Raw genomic sequence first — 17,513 nt, forward strand, 5'->3', positions numbered from 1 at the left:
TAAACATGTATCACAGAATTATTATTATTATTAATGGAAATTCTGTCATCATTCACCATCATGTTCCAAACCCATATGACTTACTTTCTTCCATGCAACACAATAAGGAGATTTTAGACAGAATGTTAGCCTTGGTCATCATTTACTTTCAGTGAATGTGTTTTTTCTCCATATTTTGAAAGTGAATGGTGACTGAGACTGTTAGTCCCTAACATTCTGTCTAACATATTTTGTGTTCCACATAATACAAAGGGTCACACGGGTTTGGAACAACATGAGGGTAGGGAAATTATGACAGAATATTAAATTATGGCTGAGCTATCACTTTAAAGGCATAGTTCACCTAAAAATGAAAATTCTCTCATCATTTACTCACCTTCATGCCATCCCAGATGTGTATGACTTTTTCTTCTGCTGAACACAAATTAAGATTTTTAGAAGAATATTTTAGCTCTGTAGGCCAAAATTTTGATGCTCCAAAAACACATAAAGGCAGCATAAAAGTAATCCATAAGACTCCAGTAGTTAAATCCATATCTTCAGAAGTGATATGATAGGTGTGGGTGAGAAACAGATCAATATTTGTCATTTTTTGCTAGACATTCTTCTCCTTGCCCAGCATGGGGTGACATGCAGAGAAGAATGTGAATCACCAAAAACACAAGAAGAAGAATGTGAAGGTGATCTGTTTCTCTGTTTCTCATCCACACCTATCACATCGCTTCTGAAGATACTGAACCACCGGAGTCTTATGGATTACTTTTATGCTGACTTATATGATTTTGTTTAGCTTTCAAATGTTGCCACCCATTCACTTGCATTGTATGGACCTACAGAGCTGAGAAATTATTCTAAAAATCTTCATTTGAGTTCAGCAGATGAAGGAAAGTCATACACATCTGGGGTGGCATGAGGGTGAGTAAATAATGAGAATTTAAATTTTTGGGTGAACTATCCCTTTAAGGGCTCTTGTCAGATCTGGATGAATTTGTCAATAAGAAAAGAGGTTTGGAAACATTTCTAGTAATTATTAAGGTGAAAATGTGAAAATGTCCCACAAGGACATTATATATAATGCTGAAATATAAACCAAAGCAAGATTCTTATTTCAGTTTTTCTACAGTTTTCAGTGTCGAAAGAATTTAGATCATTAGTTCTGTACAGCAGTACCGCCGCTCTCAAATGCAGAGTATACAGCCTAGTGCATATGGCACCAACCCAGGTCATGGAACACTTGCTGTGTCTGAAACCGCCTCCCCCATCCAGTATATAGTGCACTATTTCGAGTGTCCGCCATTTTGCAGGAGTGTCTAAATTCTGAGTGAGCCACTCGTTCCCTGCTTTTGTTCACTCATTCTTACCCACAATGCACTCTAATTTCGAGTGTACATTTGATGTGCACTCGACAACAGTTAATTGCCCACAATCCACCACGGGGAAGATGTACGAGCTGGGAGTTTACTGCTTCCTCCACTCCTGCAATGTTTTATTTCATGCTGAATTTATTAAATTACTTTTTGACAAATCATTACTTGATTAAAATAACATAATAACATATAGAGAGGCAAAACACACAGATACATTTAAAATGTACTCTTTATCTGATAAAAAGTGTTTGCTCTTTATATTAACATACAGTATATATTAAAAAAGACAAACAGAATGAAGATTTATTGTACTAATATGTTATTTAATAAGAATAACAAGAAAGGCCCAAGTATTTTAAAAGTGCATATGTGACGTTGTTTCTGTGACAGTCCCAGAGCTCCGACACTTGGTGTATACGTTAGTGTCTGAATTCACTCACTGCTGAGATATAGTGCACTCACTGCCATTCACTATATAGGAAATAGTGAATGAGTGAACGATTTCGGAAACAGCCACTCTCTTCGCCATACGATCGCCTCACGCCCGCACCTTGCGCCCCTCGCTGTGCACACGCAGAAATGCTGTCTGTCCGCGCTCTAGTTATCAATCACGCGAACGGCAGAGCAAAAGGCATTTACACTTAACTTGGATGTTTACATGGATTTATACAGTTAATCCGCCTGAAGTAGCTGCAATAGTTTCAATTAAATGCGTAAATACTACTCAAAATGCGGGACGTGGGACAAAGCACGCTGATATATTGCTGCACTGATTTAAAAATGTACACTTAAAAACGGATGTCATAAGAGCCCAGTTACAGATTCACCCTGAAAATGACCATCACATTACACAGAAAAGCCCGTGTTAGCATTAGAGCCAAAATTTACCACGACGTGCTGCCTTTAGTTGAAGCTGAGATTTTAATCTTGAAATATCAGCTTGTCTTGGAATTAAATGAAGGCATTGCATGACAAAACTATTCTTTTTTTCACTGTGTGGAGCGTAGAAATTGTTTCACTTTGAAGAGTTTGATGCTGCAGCATTGATGACTTGAGTGACAGTCTGTGACAGCACGTGCAGCTGTGTGAACTTCTGCTCTTGTAAAAGTCCCATTCAATAATCTCTCAATAAATTACACATTAACTAAAATTAAACACAGTAATGTAACGACAGGAATGTAAAGAAGTAAAAAAATTCATTAGAAATTTACTTGAGTGAGAGAAAAAAGTACCCACTTTTAAACCTACTCTACTTTTTCTTTTTTTTCAAAAAGTTACTGAAGTAAATGTAATGGAGTAAATGTAGTGCGTTACTACCCACCTCTGCACCTCACGCTGCTCGCATAAACAAAGTGTTTGATTGGTCAACTGGAGAATGACTTCAGGATCCATCCACTCTGAAAAATGCATCTCACTCACTTGCATTGTAGAATTATTGCTTTGTGACTGGGTCCTGTTGATGTCACCACCCAAAACTTTGTGGCCACCAATCTGGGTGCATTATTATGTTATCCTGTAGGTAAGGTTTGACATTTTAATCCATCAATACAATAAATATTAAGATTTTGGAACTGAAGCAAGTTAACTCTGTCAAGTTAGAATGAATGTAAACTTGTATGCAATGTTCTGTTAAAGTCAAAAAGACAGAAAGAATGCAGGATACATTCAGTAAACTTTTATTTATTCCACAACATCTGATAAATGAGTGTTACACTCTGAAGCTGAAACCCTGTTATTAAACTTGTGTGCTTTAAGCTTGATATATTGTAACAAACATTCGTTTTAAATCCTTGTTGTGGCATATCCTTTCACCTATAAACCGACTAAACCATTTAAAGTTTATTCCATGTTCTCTGATATCTCATTTTCAGAGGTAAAGTTCATAGTACAGAAACTTTAAAACACTGATGAACAAGAACCTGAAGACAAACACATACTGTAATAGAGGTCTGTGTGTGCAGTACAGTAAATCACCACCATAGAGCTGTGCAAGGAAAATCATAGTACAAGAACATTGTACTAGATACAAAGAAACACGACACCTGGGTAAATCACTAGTGTTTGTGCACTTTACATTAGAAGATTGTCAAAAGAAGAACAAAACGGGGGATACTTTGATTCTGTAAGTGAAGGAGTTAATTTGACAGGGGAGATTCTCAACAATGTGAATTTGTGTTGATGTATTTGTATTTTTATGACCTTAGAGCAATATCAAAAGTAAATATAACTGCAAGCAGCAATTAACGGGTTCAAGAGTTTAAGGGCTTTTAAGTAAATATGTGACAGATATTGAGTATTAATTGGACAGTCTAAAACAATGATAAAGCACCTTAATTTTCAGAACCATCAGGTTAGGTCGCACAGAGATATGGCATTATTTACATTCCTGACTGTTTTAGCGCCACAAAAAGGCAATGGTGGCCTCTGTTTTTTTTTTTCATGTGTCCTCAGATTGACCTCCTACATAAATGTCCCAAATTTGGTGAAAATATCTCAGTCCGTTCAAGAGTTATAACCATTTAAGTAAAAGTGTCCACACCCACTTCATGTGTTTTGGCGTACTGTTGCGACAATCAATTGAAAGTTAACCTTTTTGACAATTATTGATATTGGGACTCCAGAGAATCTCTATGCACTGGTTTGTTTCCTATCGTGTGAATGGCCTAGGACTAGCTTGAAAAAGTAGTTTTTGTTTTTTTTATATATATAATCTTAAATATTTAACAAACGATTCAATTCACATCAATGGTTCTTGAGGCAAAGTTGTTCAGAATGAGGAGTGCTATCATATAATATGAATAACTGTATGAAACGCCGCTGTATATACAATCATGTACACGCATGTAAAACACGATAGTGCCTCCTGGTCGTAAATTATTTTTGAATTTGTATGTTTTGGCGTATTGTTGTGACAGTGAATCGAAAGTTCAAACTTTTTTTTTGATAATTATTGATATTGGGACACGAGAGAACCTTTCTGCACTGGTTTGGTTTCAATCGGGCAAACAGCCAAGGACTAATTTGAAAAAGTATGTTTTTAGAAAAATCCAAAATAGCAGAACATTTTTCATGGTGGAAATAAAGTTGGAGATGGCCATTTTTTTCTTCCTGAGCAAAGGATTGCAATGATATAAGGAGTTATGGCCCAAAACGCATTTGCCCTAATTTTAGCACCCCCTATCGGGGTGAGTCCATGCGTATGATTAACCAGCCAGAGTACTACCATTCCCCAAAGTTTGAAGTCTCTAGGCCTTACTGTTTGGTCTACACCATCAGTTTTAGGGTGGAAAAATAATAATAAAAATCCTGAAAATTACTTCGTGCTTAAACTACTAAAAATGAACAAATGATAAATAATGATACTATGATAAAAAAGTATAATTTTTCTAAAGTTTAATTCAGTAAATAAGTAAATGGAATTAGCTGTAAAATCCTCTCCAGGGTAATTTGCTATCTCAGATGTATTTGTTCTTTTCAAATGTGAAACTGTAATGTCTCTGACTTTGTCTTTCCTTACATGATTTCCTTGCATGCAGGCAAGTTTAGGTATCAAGAATATATTGTCAAGAAATCTTTACATGACTCCTGATGTTTGCTCCAGAGCACCTTTAAGTGTAAATTACAGCAAAGAACATTTCCAAAGCACCCATATTGGTATCTGTATAAAACATGTATGCATGATGCCCTGGCTCTAAGTGAGGAACTTAAAATTAATATACAAAAAGTAAAAAATAGAATTTGGAAATAAAATGAAATCACTCAATGTATATAAAAATAAATAATAAATATAAAAAATTAACATCCAGTAAAAGTATTTTCAGTCATTGAAGCATTATAAATAATTAAATCATTCAGCATTATGCTCGAAGCAATGTGTGTGTTCCTAAACTACATTCCCCAGTCATGTCACTGCATGTTCTCAGTGGCCATTAAAACTGAAAGAATTAGTGCCAATTAAGAGAACCACAGAATGGCCCTAATGTTACTCCAGGGGTGTAAAATGTCTTCTAATGCTGTTTTGGTGACAGTGTTTCATCTATGCAAATTTATCTTCCAAGACTGTTATTTCCTTTGATGGAAACTAACCTGGCATCTATGATGAAAGTTGAGTTGAATTACTATAATCAGAATGTGACACCAACATTGAAGACTTTTTCAAATACAAAGTGACTCAGGGTAGAAAGAAACCATAGAGAGGGAGAGAAAGACAGAGGAAGTGTCAGAACATGAAACAAGCAATAAAATAGCACTTATATAAATTTAGCACTTCAATTTAAAAGACACTATCACTTTGTCTTAAAAGTGTGGGTCTGAGTTTGCCCATTTCTGTGAATGTTTAATTATGGAAGAGTCCACCGATCTCAGATCCCCATTCAGGACTGATGAATAAATGGAGGGAAGGATCCAACTTAAACAGGATGAATGTGTGGAGGTAATGGTAAGGACAGCAAGTTAACTTGAGAAGTCTTCGTAAAAGATGACAGTAGTTTTTTTTCCTCATTGAAAAGGAAGGAAAACAGCTGAAAAAGACGTACTCTTGATGCCACACATTTTCTTCAACCCTGTTGGAATTGGTAAAAGTTAGACAAATGTGATTTCAGGAAGCATCCTGTTCGAAAAAAACAAACAAAGAAACAAACGAAACAAAAAAACTCAAAACATTTTATTACCCTAAACATTGGTTATTGTATCACTACTGACAAAAACAGATTTTCTTCCAGAGATCATACCATCCCGAATGTGACTAAAGTAATTTTCATGACAAAGCAAACAATGGAAAAAAACTAACCTTAAATAGATCCATAAACTAGATGGCAGTGAATGCCAGATGGCACCAGAAACTGTCCATCGTTCACTGACTTTCCCAAGGACTCCTGCCATTTGCCGGCACAGATCCTTTGTAGCTATTATAACTATGTTGCTCCATCTTTGTCAAATAGTTGGCACAGTAACTAATGCTACACCACAACTTTCCGACTAAAGTCACAAGTGGTTCCCAGATGCATCACATGCTACTGAAACTTAATTAGCTGCAGTTCTCTGCACTGCCCCATTAATCTCAACATTAAGCCCAAGATAAACACACCAGCATGTCCCAACATTAAATTAAGCAGCATGACAAATATGCCTGTGAAGGAAAGCAAAACTTTTTCCTATGACAGTTTTGTAACATGCTCTGTGTGGTAGGAATCCAGAAATTGAGCCCACTTGTTAACTGGTAAAGTCAGATATGCTGGTATTCCTCTTTTGAAAAGCTGTTTATCATGTGATATTTACATTTATTCATTCAGCAGATGAAGTGAGATGTCAGATGTCACAATATTCAAATGTAAGAAATATCAACGTTTAATGCATCTACAACAGGATTTCAAGACATATAAATTGAGTTCTTGAAAGTAATAACATTTTTGTAGCAGAAAAGACTTAAATCCATTTTATAGCAAAACAGAGTGTAGTGTAACACACTTACTTGGCCTGTTTTCACTTGGTCCTGTGGTGATACTGCTGTTGTTGTTGGTGCTGATGGTAGTGTCGTCGTGGGCTGGAGACACCTCCTCTGACAGTGTGGCCTGATGAGGCAGAAGCCACTGGATGATGATGTCCAGCACGAATAGGCTTGGCTGTAAAAGAAACAGTGCAGTTAAAAAAGAAATGTAATTTGGTGAGCAATAGCTCCTAATAACATACTGTACATATAAAGTAGATAGAATCTAAATGCAAATGAATATGCACACTTGATGGGTGAATACAGGTAAAGTGGGACACTTAAGTGTATGTATTTATAATTTCTTCATTTTTTCCTCTGTATGGTGTAGTGGAGATCATTAGCTATATAAAGAACTATTCCAGGTTCAATACAAGTTAAGCCAAATTAACAGCATTTGTGGCATAATGTGGATTATCACAAAAAATACATTTTGTCTCGTCCCTCCTTTTCTTTAAAAAAAGCAAAAATCTGGGTTCCAGTGAGGCCAATCCATGAATGGGGCCAATCCGTAAACGTTAAAATACTCACAGTTTCAAAAGTATAGCCACAAGACAAAAACATTATGTCATGTTAACATGATTTTAGTGTGATAAAATCACTTACTAACCTTCTCGGTGTAAAGATATATCCAGTTTTACAACTTCATTGCCATGACGATGTAATGTCAACAAACCCTAAAACAACTGTAAAAATGATGATTAAATCAACTTAACAGCTCAAATAATACATGATTTTATCAGAAGAATTAATGTAAGTGCTTTTATAACATTATAAGCTTCAAATGTCTGCCTTTAAACCCTACAAAAATTGGCCCCATTCACTTCCAGTGTAAGTGCCTCACTGTAACCTCGATTTGTATTTGTATTTTTTTAAAGGAAAGGAGGGACGAATTGAATTGGTTTTTTTTTTTTTTTTATTTTATTTTTTTTTGTAATCAACATTATGCCAGAAATGCTGTCGACTGAACCCAGAATATTACTTTAAAAAGTGTATCGTGTGAGGGGATAAACAATTTGGCATCATATTTTAAAACAACGACAATAAAAAAAATAGTAAGAAAGTGCCATGCTTTACATGTATTCACCCTATATGCATAAATACGTGCAAACATATGGAATATGCACAGCACAGTATATGGAAGACATTTGCAAGCAATGCATGCAAATATTTGGTCATCAGGTAACTAGAGACAAAGTATTTTTGCTGTTTGTGAGTATATGGCACCCCATATTGGCTATAGTGCAACATTGAAGCCTTCTTTTTACAGTCTTTGGCACTTTAAGCAGGTATTTAATTAAATGTTTTCCAAAAAAGTGAAGACAAAGCAACTCTACAGAGTAAAACACACAAATATTATTAGGAAATGTGCATGACAGAGTGCAATATTTGAATGTTAATCCCATGAAAGCAAACACACACACACACACACACACAGTCACATAAAGGGGATTTTCAGACCAATTTGTGCAGTGTGGTTCCTCCTGGCCTGATTCTTCGCTTGGATGACCTCCTTGATGCGGTCCACCTCTTGCTGGTACCGCTTACGGTCTCTCATGGCACTTTCTTTTGCCTCTCTCAGAGCAGACTCCAAAATTTTCACCCGCTCAGTGGTTGCACGTAGGCGCTTCTCAAGTTTAGGCAGCTCACATCTCAAGTCTGCATTATCACGTACCAGCTATAGATACATAAAAAGGATAGAATATAGACAGATATAGAATACAGGTACAATTACTTCAGTTTATGTAATTTATCATTGCTCAGTGCATTACTATATTTTAAAGTTTTCAGAAATTCAAAAAACCTGCTTGTGGACTTTAGTGAGCTGTTCCAGATTGTTCTCCAGGAAAATAATCTTTTGTTTTTGTGCCAGACTTCCCCCTGATTCATCAGCATCCAGTTCCATACTCTACAAACCAGACAAGTTTTAACAAGCAATGCCATTTATTTTATTTCATGTTCATTAGCAATGGCCAGTGATCATGTATTCATTTGAACAGGGCTGAAAGAGTGTTTCCTTATTTCCATTACTGTGGTTTGTTGCATCATTAGCGACAGTTTACAGGCAGTTTTTAGGCACAGAATAATAGCACAAATCCCTGCCTGATGAGACTCAGATGACAGTAAATTTAAAAACAGAGAGATACTCAATGTTTGACAACTCACTCGTCCAATTCGGTCACTGATTTCCTGGATGAACAGCTTGCGCAGATTGTGGAGAGTCTGGAGCTCTTTGGCCTATTACATAATAAAACGACATGATCAAAATCTCAAAAAAATATTGTATATATTTTTTTAAGAACAACAGCTGTACAGATGCTGAATGTTACGTTGAAGAACTACACAGAGAGCCAACTCACAACAGTCTCTTCCAGACCCTTGAGATCTTCTTTGGCTTGCTCCTTCTTCTCGTTCAACAAACTAATTATAACAAAAGGGATAATACATTTTATTTAAAAGATGTCTTTACTAAATGCATATAAACAAACACAACTGCACTGAACTGAATCTGACATTGTCACTGCTTGTTACTGAGGCTCTAGGTAACTTTATTCTACACTTAAGCTTTCATGAGCTAAAAATAATTGATATGACTTTATTCATAAGAGCAGTAGACTCACACAAGCTTCTGTAGTCTCTCATCCTTCTTCTGTTCCTCCTGTTTGAGCTTATCATAGTCCGACATAAGCTGCTTCTGTTCAAGCTGTAGAGCCTGATTCAAACTGACATCAGATGGGAAACGACAGGGAAAGTTTAAGTAATTTTGGATTAGTTTTGATTAAATTTGACCTATTCTAAGTGGATGTACTGAAAAATATAGTATGCATTTTAAATTTACACAAATTTTCAAGTGAATATCATAATAAACAACTACTGAACTGACCACAACACAGCAGAAATAAACTGTGATAAAGCCCTTACTCCTTCAGCTCATCCAAGATCCTCTGTTTCTCTTCTATCTCATCTCGGAGACGAGAGACCTGCTTCTGATGAGCCTCTCTGTGGCTTTCCATCTGCTGTTCCAGGGCTTTCTACATACAAATTACACAGAGAATGTACTTATTTCACTTTGTAAAAATCACTGTCTGTGGTAATCTTCTAGGGCTGGGGTTTTCAACCCAGAGTCTGGGGACCCCTGGTGGTTCAAGAAGGTATTGTAGGACATCCATAGAGAAGAAATAAAAAACTTTTGTATGTGTTTTACCCTACATTCAATAATGTTTCTCAAAATGGCATTATTTTATTATTAAACTATCCAAAGTATCTATACAGCAGATTTATGTGATCTTGTGATGTGAACTGACAGAACAAACGTGAAGCATCAAGAGCTTAAATATGGATGAAAAGAAATAGCACATTAAAGGGTTAGTTCACCCCAAAATGAAAATTCTCTCATTATTTAGTCACCCTCATGCCATCTTAGATGTGTAAGACTTTCTTTCTTCTCCTGAACATAAACAAAGATTTTTAGAAGAATATTTCAGCTCTGTACAGCAATACAATGCAAGTGAATGGTAACCAAAATTTTGAAGCTCCAAGAAACACATAAATGCAGCATAAAAGTAATCCATTCAACTCCAGTGGTTTAATCCATGTTTTCTGAAGCAATACAGTCAGTTTTGGGTGAGAATAGACCAAAACTGAATTCCTTTTTTCACTTTACATCTTGCCATTGTAGTCTCTAGGCACGATCATGATGTCAAACTCAGTTACATTTCCTAATGTTTGACGCATGTGCAGATCGCTAGATGGCGTTAGGAATTGTAATCGAGCTTGAAGTCAAGATTGCCAAGGAGACTGCTGTCAAGATGTACAGTGAAAAAGAGTTATATTTTGGTCTGTTCGTAACCAAAACTAATTGGATTGCTTCAGAAGACGTTGATTAAATTGGAGTCATATGGATTACATTTATGCTGCCTTTATCTCCTTTTTGGAGATTTTGGAATTCTGGTCACCATTCACTTGCATTGTAAGAACCTGCAGAGCTGAAATATTCTTCTAAAAATCTTTGTTTGTGTTCAGCAGAAGTAAGAAAGTCATACACATCTGGGATGGCATGAGGGTGAGTAAATGATGAGAGTATTTTCATTTTGGGGTGAACTATACCTTTAATGTGGGTCAGAGGAGAAAATAGCAGAAAACAGCTGTTGCATTGATCACCTTCATCTCCACAGCGTCCTGGATTTTGCTCATGTGTTCCTTTTCCTTATCAAGAACTGACACATCATGCATCTTTTCTGTGTAAACAAAAGCAAAAACAAAACAAAAAAAACAAAAAACAAACAAAAAAACTATTTTTATTATATAAAGACAAATCACTGTCAAAAAACATGTTGTGCTTCTAGATTTAAATGGAACCACATCTGGTGCACAGAATTTTTGTGGCACAAGCATTGTTTTGTACAGTGATTCTCAACCAGGGGTACGGAGGAACCCTATGTGGTACCAGGGTGATATAGAACGATTTTGATTTACTATGTGAAACTTGCTATAAAACAAAAAAAATATGACTTCATTATTATATTTGTATGATATGTGGGCTGTCAAAAGATACAAATAATTAATCATAACTTGTGAAATTTTGTAGGTAATGCCTAAACACATTCAGTACAAAATGTGTAAGTGTTTGGTTTGCTCATACAGTAGGTGGTATTTCATACTTGAGTTTAGATTATTATTAAATCTTGATTTCAATTACAAATAAATAAAGATATTTCTTGGAGAAAGTTTCTTCATGATTGCACTCAGAACTGAGACAGACAAACAAGCCCTGGAGTCTGATTAAAGGGAGAGGTGAGAGGAAGTTTTTTTACTCACATCATAGATATATATATTTTTTTTAAGTAAATAATTTTAATAATAATGCTAAATTATTTTCTGTATAATTTGAGTGAAAAGTGACACACTTCTGATTTAGAGATGATGAAGGGGAACTTGAGCATTACTAATGAGGCTGTGGGGGTACACAAGACAAAATGCTGGGAAATGCTGACTTTGTAATTACTACAAAAATGTGTATTTGTACCACACAGACCTTTTGCGTGGAGTTTAGCAAGCTCCTCCGTCAGTGAATCGTGGCTTTCCTCCAGTTGTCTCTTCTTCTGCTCCATGTTCTGCATATAGTCTGTAAGGGATTTTATCTTGGCCTGATGCTAGAAAGGACACAAGACAAACACACACTTTCCAGTGTCAGATACTGAGAAAGACAATAGACAACTAAAGTTTACATTTGTTTGCATAGCACTTATCTGATGCCATTCAGTTATTCAACATTGAAACAAGCATAAAGAATTGACCTTATCACAGCAAAAGTGGGTCCATGTTGATCAAATAAATTGTCTTGTTTTTGTTTGTTGTTTTATGGACTGATTGCTGTAAATTAACCTGGTTTGGATGAACTGGAATGCGGAGGGATGCTCAAATCAAAAGCTGAGATGTCGAGATTATCATATGAGACATTAATCACAGAGAAAAAGCACCTCATTAGGCTCAAGGACACAACAGTTCTATTGCCAAAGCTTTTCAGTATAGAGGTTACAGTGTTTCTTTCTGATCCACCACTAGAGGGAGCTGTGTGCTGCCCTTTAATGAATAGATCAGTCATAATGGGTACCTGAGAGATCAGGAGCTGGCAGGAAGCGAGCTCTTTCTCGTTGGCCTGCATTTTGCACACTGTATCAGTCTGTGCGCTTTCGAGCTGTTTGCTGCGGTTGACCAGAGACTTCACTTCTGACTTCATCTTACTTATAAAGAGACGTGCCATGGTGAATTCCTCTTCCATTCCTCCATTCACCTCTGTCATCTGAGGAAAAAGAAACTACATAAATAGGGCTAGAGGTGGAAACTAAGATTTGCTTTTCCATTTATTTATTATTTGCGTGATCTATGGCACATCAATTATCTATATATAAAAAAAACATTAATATTGTATGGCCTCACACACAGCTATCGTCTTACAATAGCTATCAAAAGCTATTGTATGGACTACTTGTTTGAAATGTTTATGGTGCTTTTTTGCCCTTTTAGAGCTTGACAGTCCTGGTCCAAATTAATTTTTGGGTGAAATATTGCTTTAAGAACAGTCCATTAAAAACCCCATGGTAGACCATTAGTAAATATGCTAAAAGAGATGCTAAAACGCCTGCTATTTAAGCTAAGGACAAATGTATGTTGTATGTGTTTGTATGACAGGTGTGTGTTCTCACAACCTTTTGGTCACTCAAGGCAATAACGCTGCCAATCTCACTGAGGTCTCGGAGCAATAGACTGAGGATCTCTGCTGATCTCTTCTTGTGATGTCCACTCAGTTCCTGCAGAGCAGCGAAATCCCTCTCCACACCAACTAGAGCTGCCTACAAAATAATAACAGGCCAGAATCACTCCACAAAGCAACAAAACCTTCATTCTTCACTCACATGAGCTATTCAGTAGTCATCCTTGTGGCCTTATCCTGATATTTGTATTCTCTCTTTCCCTTCTCCTCGTTTTACTTACACTTTTCTGCACAAGCTCCTCTGAAAGTTGTTGGTTTGTCTTTCCCCTCTCCTCCACCTCATGGCTTTTCTGGTCATAGTTCACTGCCAGCTCCTCTAAGGCTTGAAGCACCTCTTTCACTTCCTCTTTAGCCGCCTCGTTCTCATGCTGCAAGTGGCTCAGGTCTTCCTGGATCTTCTCATAGTCATGTCGTGTGGATGCCAGGAGCTGCGTGTGCAGGATTGGTGAGTTTAGACATCAAAGGACTATTGAAACCTTTTGTAATCTTTTGGAATTCCTACTTTATGCTTTTCAATAATATATTATGATCAGGGATAGTAATATGTTATCATGTTGAAAAACATGCTGCATTATTAAAAGTTTATGTCATGAAAAGTTAATATCAGTCCATAGATGACATTTGAACTGCTATTTCTTTGCTTTTTGAAAAGACTCTCCCACACGTATAAATTTTAAAATGCAGTTTTCGCACTGTAGTGTGGACAGGGAAAACAGAGATATCTGAAAATTATGATGTGTTTGTTGTCATATGACACAGTCATGTGATCCATTCAACCCAAAACAATCAAGATGGCAGCCCATGTTGTAGCGCCGTTTTTGTGCCTGCTATTCACTTTGATAGTATTGTTAAAGATAAATGTTACTTTGTACAACCTTCACGTTGCATTACTTCAAAGGCGATGGGAAGTTTATTTGGAATTGCTGTCCGGCGACGGAACACGAGGACAAATGCATTTCAGACTGTACATGGAATGGCGATTTTCACATGCGCAATAAGGGGATTTAAGAGTTTAAGAGTGCAGCTGATGCGTATGCACGTATCTTCCCAACAATAAGCCCAGAGGGGAAAATGCACAGCGTGTTTACACACACAGACAAACATGCACACTGGTCACTTGGAATCAAATAATAAATCACATCTTTTAAATTCGTTGCCCGGCACTAGCATAATCACGGAAGTGAACTCTGTTTTATCTGCATAGGGAATTGAAGATCGGCTTTATATCCGTTTGGTGGAGACGCATTGATGTGGCCAAGCGTAAATGGAATGTGCTTATTCAATCGGATAGCAATTCGATCAGTGAAAATGCATTAAATGACCAAGTGTAAATATCCCTACTGAACCCAGCTAAAAAGACCAGCTTAGACTAGCATGCATTTCCATGTTAGTTCAAGCTGGTTTATGCTGGTTTGGTGGAGGTCTAGATGGTAGACCAGTATATCCATGCAGTTCACCAGCAAAACCAAGCTGTTTTTTGGTGAAGTTGGTTTATCAGTAATGTCTTGAACCCATGCTGCTTACCAACATCCAAAATACAATATATGCTGGTGACCAGCTCTCTTGGTCTTTTCAACAGGGTAGAGTCATTCCCATGGGAACAACATTTATATTTAAATGGATTTCACGTCTGCATGTGTAGTTAGGAGAAATATTGCTGCAATTGATGCTCATTCTACCTGATGGGAATTTATAAGTAAGCAATGAGATGGCGTGGCTGAATCTGAAACAGCAATCATTTTCAACACATTATCTCATACATCACTCTGCAGTACAGAGTCTGCACTCTCCTCAATGTAAATTGATATTAAAACTTAAAACTAGTTTTGATAAACGTGGAAAAAGCCAGTTCCTTCATATGACCAGCTAGCATCACATGGCTTTCACCAGCCACCTAATTGGAATTAATGTTTTAGAGAAGGATTTGTACTATTTTCCTGGGTAAAGGCTTTTTCACACCAAACGCAAATTTTCACAGCAAGATTTTGAATAAAATCAATGGATCCCTATGAAGCCATTCGCACCTTGAGCAAACATTCCTGCACCGACAAAGTGAGTTTTTTTGTTTGTTTTGTTTTCACAGTGAGTGTGTACATTTAAGGATCTTAAATGTGTTTCTTTGCCAAATATTAATAATATTAATACTATTGTTTTGACTTGTTGTGCATTCTGAATATATTTATTTGTATCAAAATATCTTTGTATACCAAAATGTTGTGGTTTCTCCACAAAATTCTGTAATTTTTTCTGTGATTCTTCTTCTCATCCATGATGGGCGGAGGGCAGACCAGCTGAAAGGAACGTTGCGACAATTACTGTACTGGAGTAAAATTGACTCGATCAAAGCCACCTATTGTAAATGCGTGAATGTGCTAACCGTGATTCTGATCTGAATACCTTGCTTTTAATGTGAATAGGCCATTTGTCTGCAATTCATTTCTCAAAATTGCGTCGGCTCTGGTGTGAAAAGGTCTTCAACCTTTTTTACAGTTTTAGCTAGCTATTCATTATGTCATGGCAAGCCTTCTCAAAAAGCCTTTTATTCTATTTCAAAGTGTGACATAAGTAGTAAACCAACAGCAGAATGGAGAAGACATCAGTGCCAAATATTGAAAGGGCTTATATTTCCAAGTAGCTTTGGTGCATAAGCTCAAAAAATCATACTATAGTCCAAAAGAGGGGAAGCTCGCAGGCAATGTGTAGAAAAACTCTTAAAAATCTTTTGTTTACTGAGAGGCCAAAAAGTGCAAAAGTTCAAAAAAGTGCTCAGTGCAATGACAAAACGTTTTCGATTTACATAGTCATCATTGTCCCGTTAACAATAGCGCACCTGATTCCATTTATAAAGAGGAAGTATTTGCCGTATTTGTCCTAATAGAATAGACTTAAAAATATAAAAATGTTTGCTAAATGTTATAGCTATATATTGCCTCTTTATATGGTCAGGGTTGGGAGGGTTACTTTTGAAATGTATTCCACTACAGATTACAGAATACATGCTGTAAAATGTAATTTGTAATGTGTTCTGTTAGATTACTCAAGATCAGTAACGTATTCTAAATACTTTGGATTACTTCTTCAGCACTGGTAGATTTTTTCACTTGTTTTGACTATAAAAACTCTGCCAGTACAGTAAGACAAAATACACATGTTAAAAATACATTCTCTGAAAAACCTAAATATCTTATGCAGTGTTGTTTCTAAAACAAGATAAATCAAATTGATCTTGTTTTAAGGATTTTTAGATATTTTTACAGGAAAACAACACAAAAATTATTATCAAGAATATGATTATTGCCCAAATACCAAAGATCTTACTAGAAAAAATAAATTATGATCCAACGTAAATTTTCATTATAAAAAAAATATGATCGTGCCTGGTAACATGCATGTAAAATGGCTAGAAATAGCGTTTTAGCTTAGCGTAAAGCGTACAATTTTCACAAGGTTTATTTCTATTTCTTCTGCTCCAAACTTACTTCAAACTTACTTCTCTTTCTGCTCATATGAATGTAACATCATAAGAAAGTGTTTCACTGCTGTTCAAATCGCATCATTTATATGGATAAATGTTTTCCATCTGAAAGGACTAAATATTAAATGAAACAAATGACAATAAAATGCAAAGTAATCTCTTCAGTAATCAAAATACTTTTTGAATGTAACTGTATTATAATTACCAATGATTTAAATTGTAACTGTAGAGGAATACAATATTTTGTATTTTAAATACGTAATCCCGTTACGTGTATTTCGTTACTCCCCAACCCTGTATATGGTATACCGGCATTCACATATATTACTCAAGTTACAAAGACAAGTAATTAAGAATCTACATGTATATATCAGGAGATAGAGAAGGACACAAATGACATAAAAATTACATATACAAAAATTACCCGTTATATTATTATATCACAACCATATACCAATAATATTCATTATTCAAAGAAGAATTGTTGTATGCACACAAATCAGTGAGGAATTATATTTTGTGTCATATATACATTATACTCGAGAAATGTCAGTTATGTCAATACAAATGTTGATCATGCATAATTCCAAAACATGGGCATAGTACAACAATCACTCGATATTCAAAAATGTCTACATGTATTTCCAAAAGTAAACTGTACAAAGTTATCTTTGCAAATATACCATGATTCAAATCATAAGCATGTGCAAACAGAGATGAATCATAATAATCCTATAGAAAACAGCTTAGAGACAAATCTTCATTCATTCCCAGGGGATGTAAAGATTTTAAGTGGGGAAAGAAAGGTAACTCCTGTTATGTATGTCTTGCCTAAAGTTCATAAATCTTTGATTCATCCTCCTGGTCGCCCTATAGTGGCTTCCAATGAAAGTCTTTTGGAACCCATATCTC

At 36.0% G+C, this 17,513-nt stretch overlaps 1 protein-coding gene across 2 annotated transcripts in view; it reads right to left on the reverse strand.

Moving 5' to 3' along the window:
• Nucleotides 1–3,027: 3,027 nt before the first annotated feature.
• Nucleotides 3,028–17,513, reverse strand: part of kif5c (kinesin family member 5C) — a 30,971-nt gene continuing 16,485 nt past the window's right edge. For both annotated transcript variants that reach the window (XM_051708231.1, XM_051708232.1), the window contains 13 exons: nt 13,348–13,554; nt 13,062–13,205; nt 12,467–12,655; nt 11,888–12,005; nt 11,014–11,090; nt 9,775–9,884; nt 9,474–9,575; nt 9,213–9,273; nt 9,019–9,090; nt 8,657–8,761; nt 8,314–8,530; nt 6,838–6,988; nt 3,028–5,929 (listed from right to left, as the gene is read on the reverse strand). In XM_051708231.1, the coding sequence (XP_051564191.1) occupies nt 6,849–6,988; nt 8,314–8,530; nt 8,657–8,761; nt 9,019–9,090; nt 9,213–9,273; nt 9,474–9,575; nt 9,775–9,884; nt 11,014–11,090; nt 11,888–12,005; nt 12,467–12,655; nt 13,062–13,205; nt 13,348–13,554 (1,542 nt within the window). In that variant the 3' untranslated portion in view covers nt 3,028–5,929; nt 6,838–6,848. The remainder of the gene's footprint in view (nt 5,930–6,837; nt 6,989–8,313; nt 8,531–8,656; nt 8,762–9,018; nt 9,091–9,212; nt 9,274–9,473; nt 9,576–9,774; nt 9,885–11,013; nt 11,091–11,887; nt 12,006–12,466; nt 12,656–13,061; nt 13,206–13,347; nt 13,555–17,513) is intronic.

This window comes from Myxocyprinus asiaticus, chromosome 10 (genome assembly GCF_019703515.2).
Source record: "Myxocyprinus asiaticus isolate MX2 ecotype Aquarium Trade chromosome 10, UBuf_Myxa_2, whole genome shotgun sequence".
NCBI lineage: Eukaryota > Metazoa > Chordata > Actinopteri > Cypriniformes > Catostomidae > Myxocyprinus > Myxocyprinus asiaticus.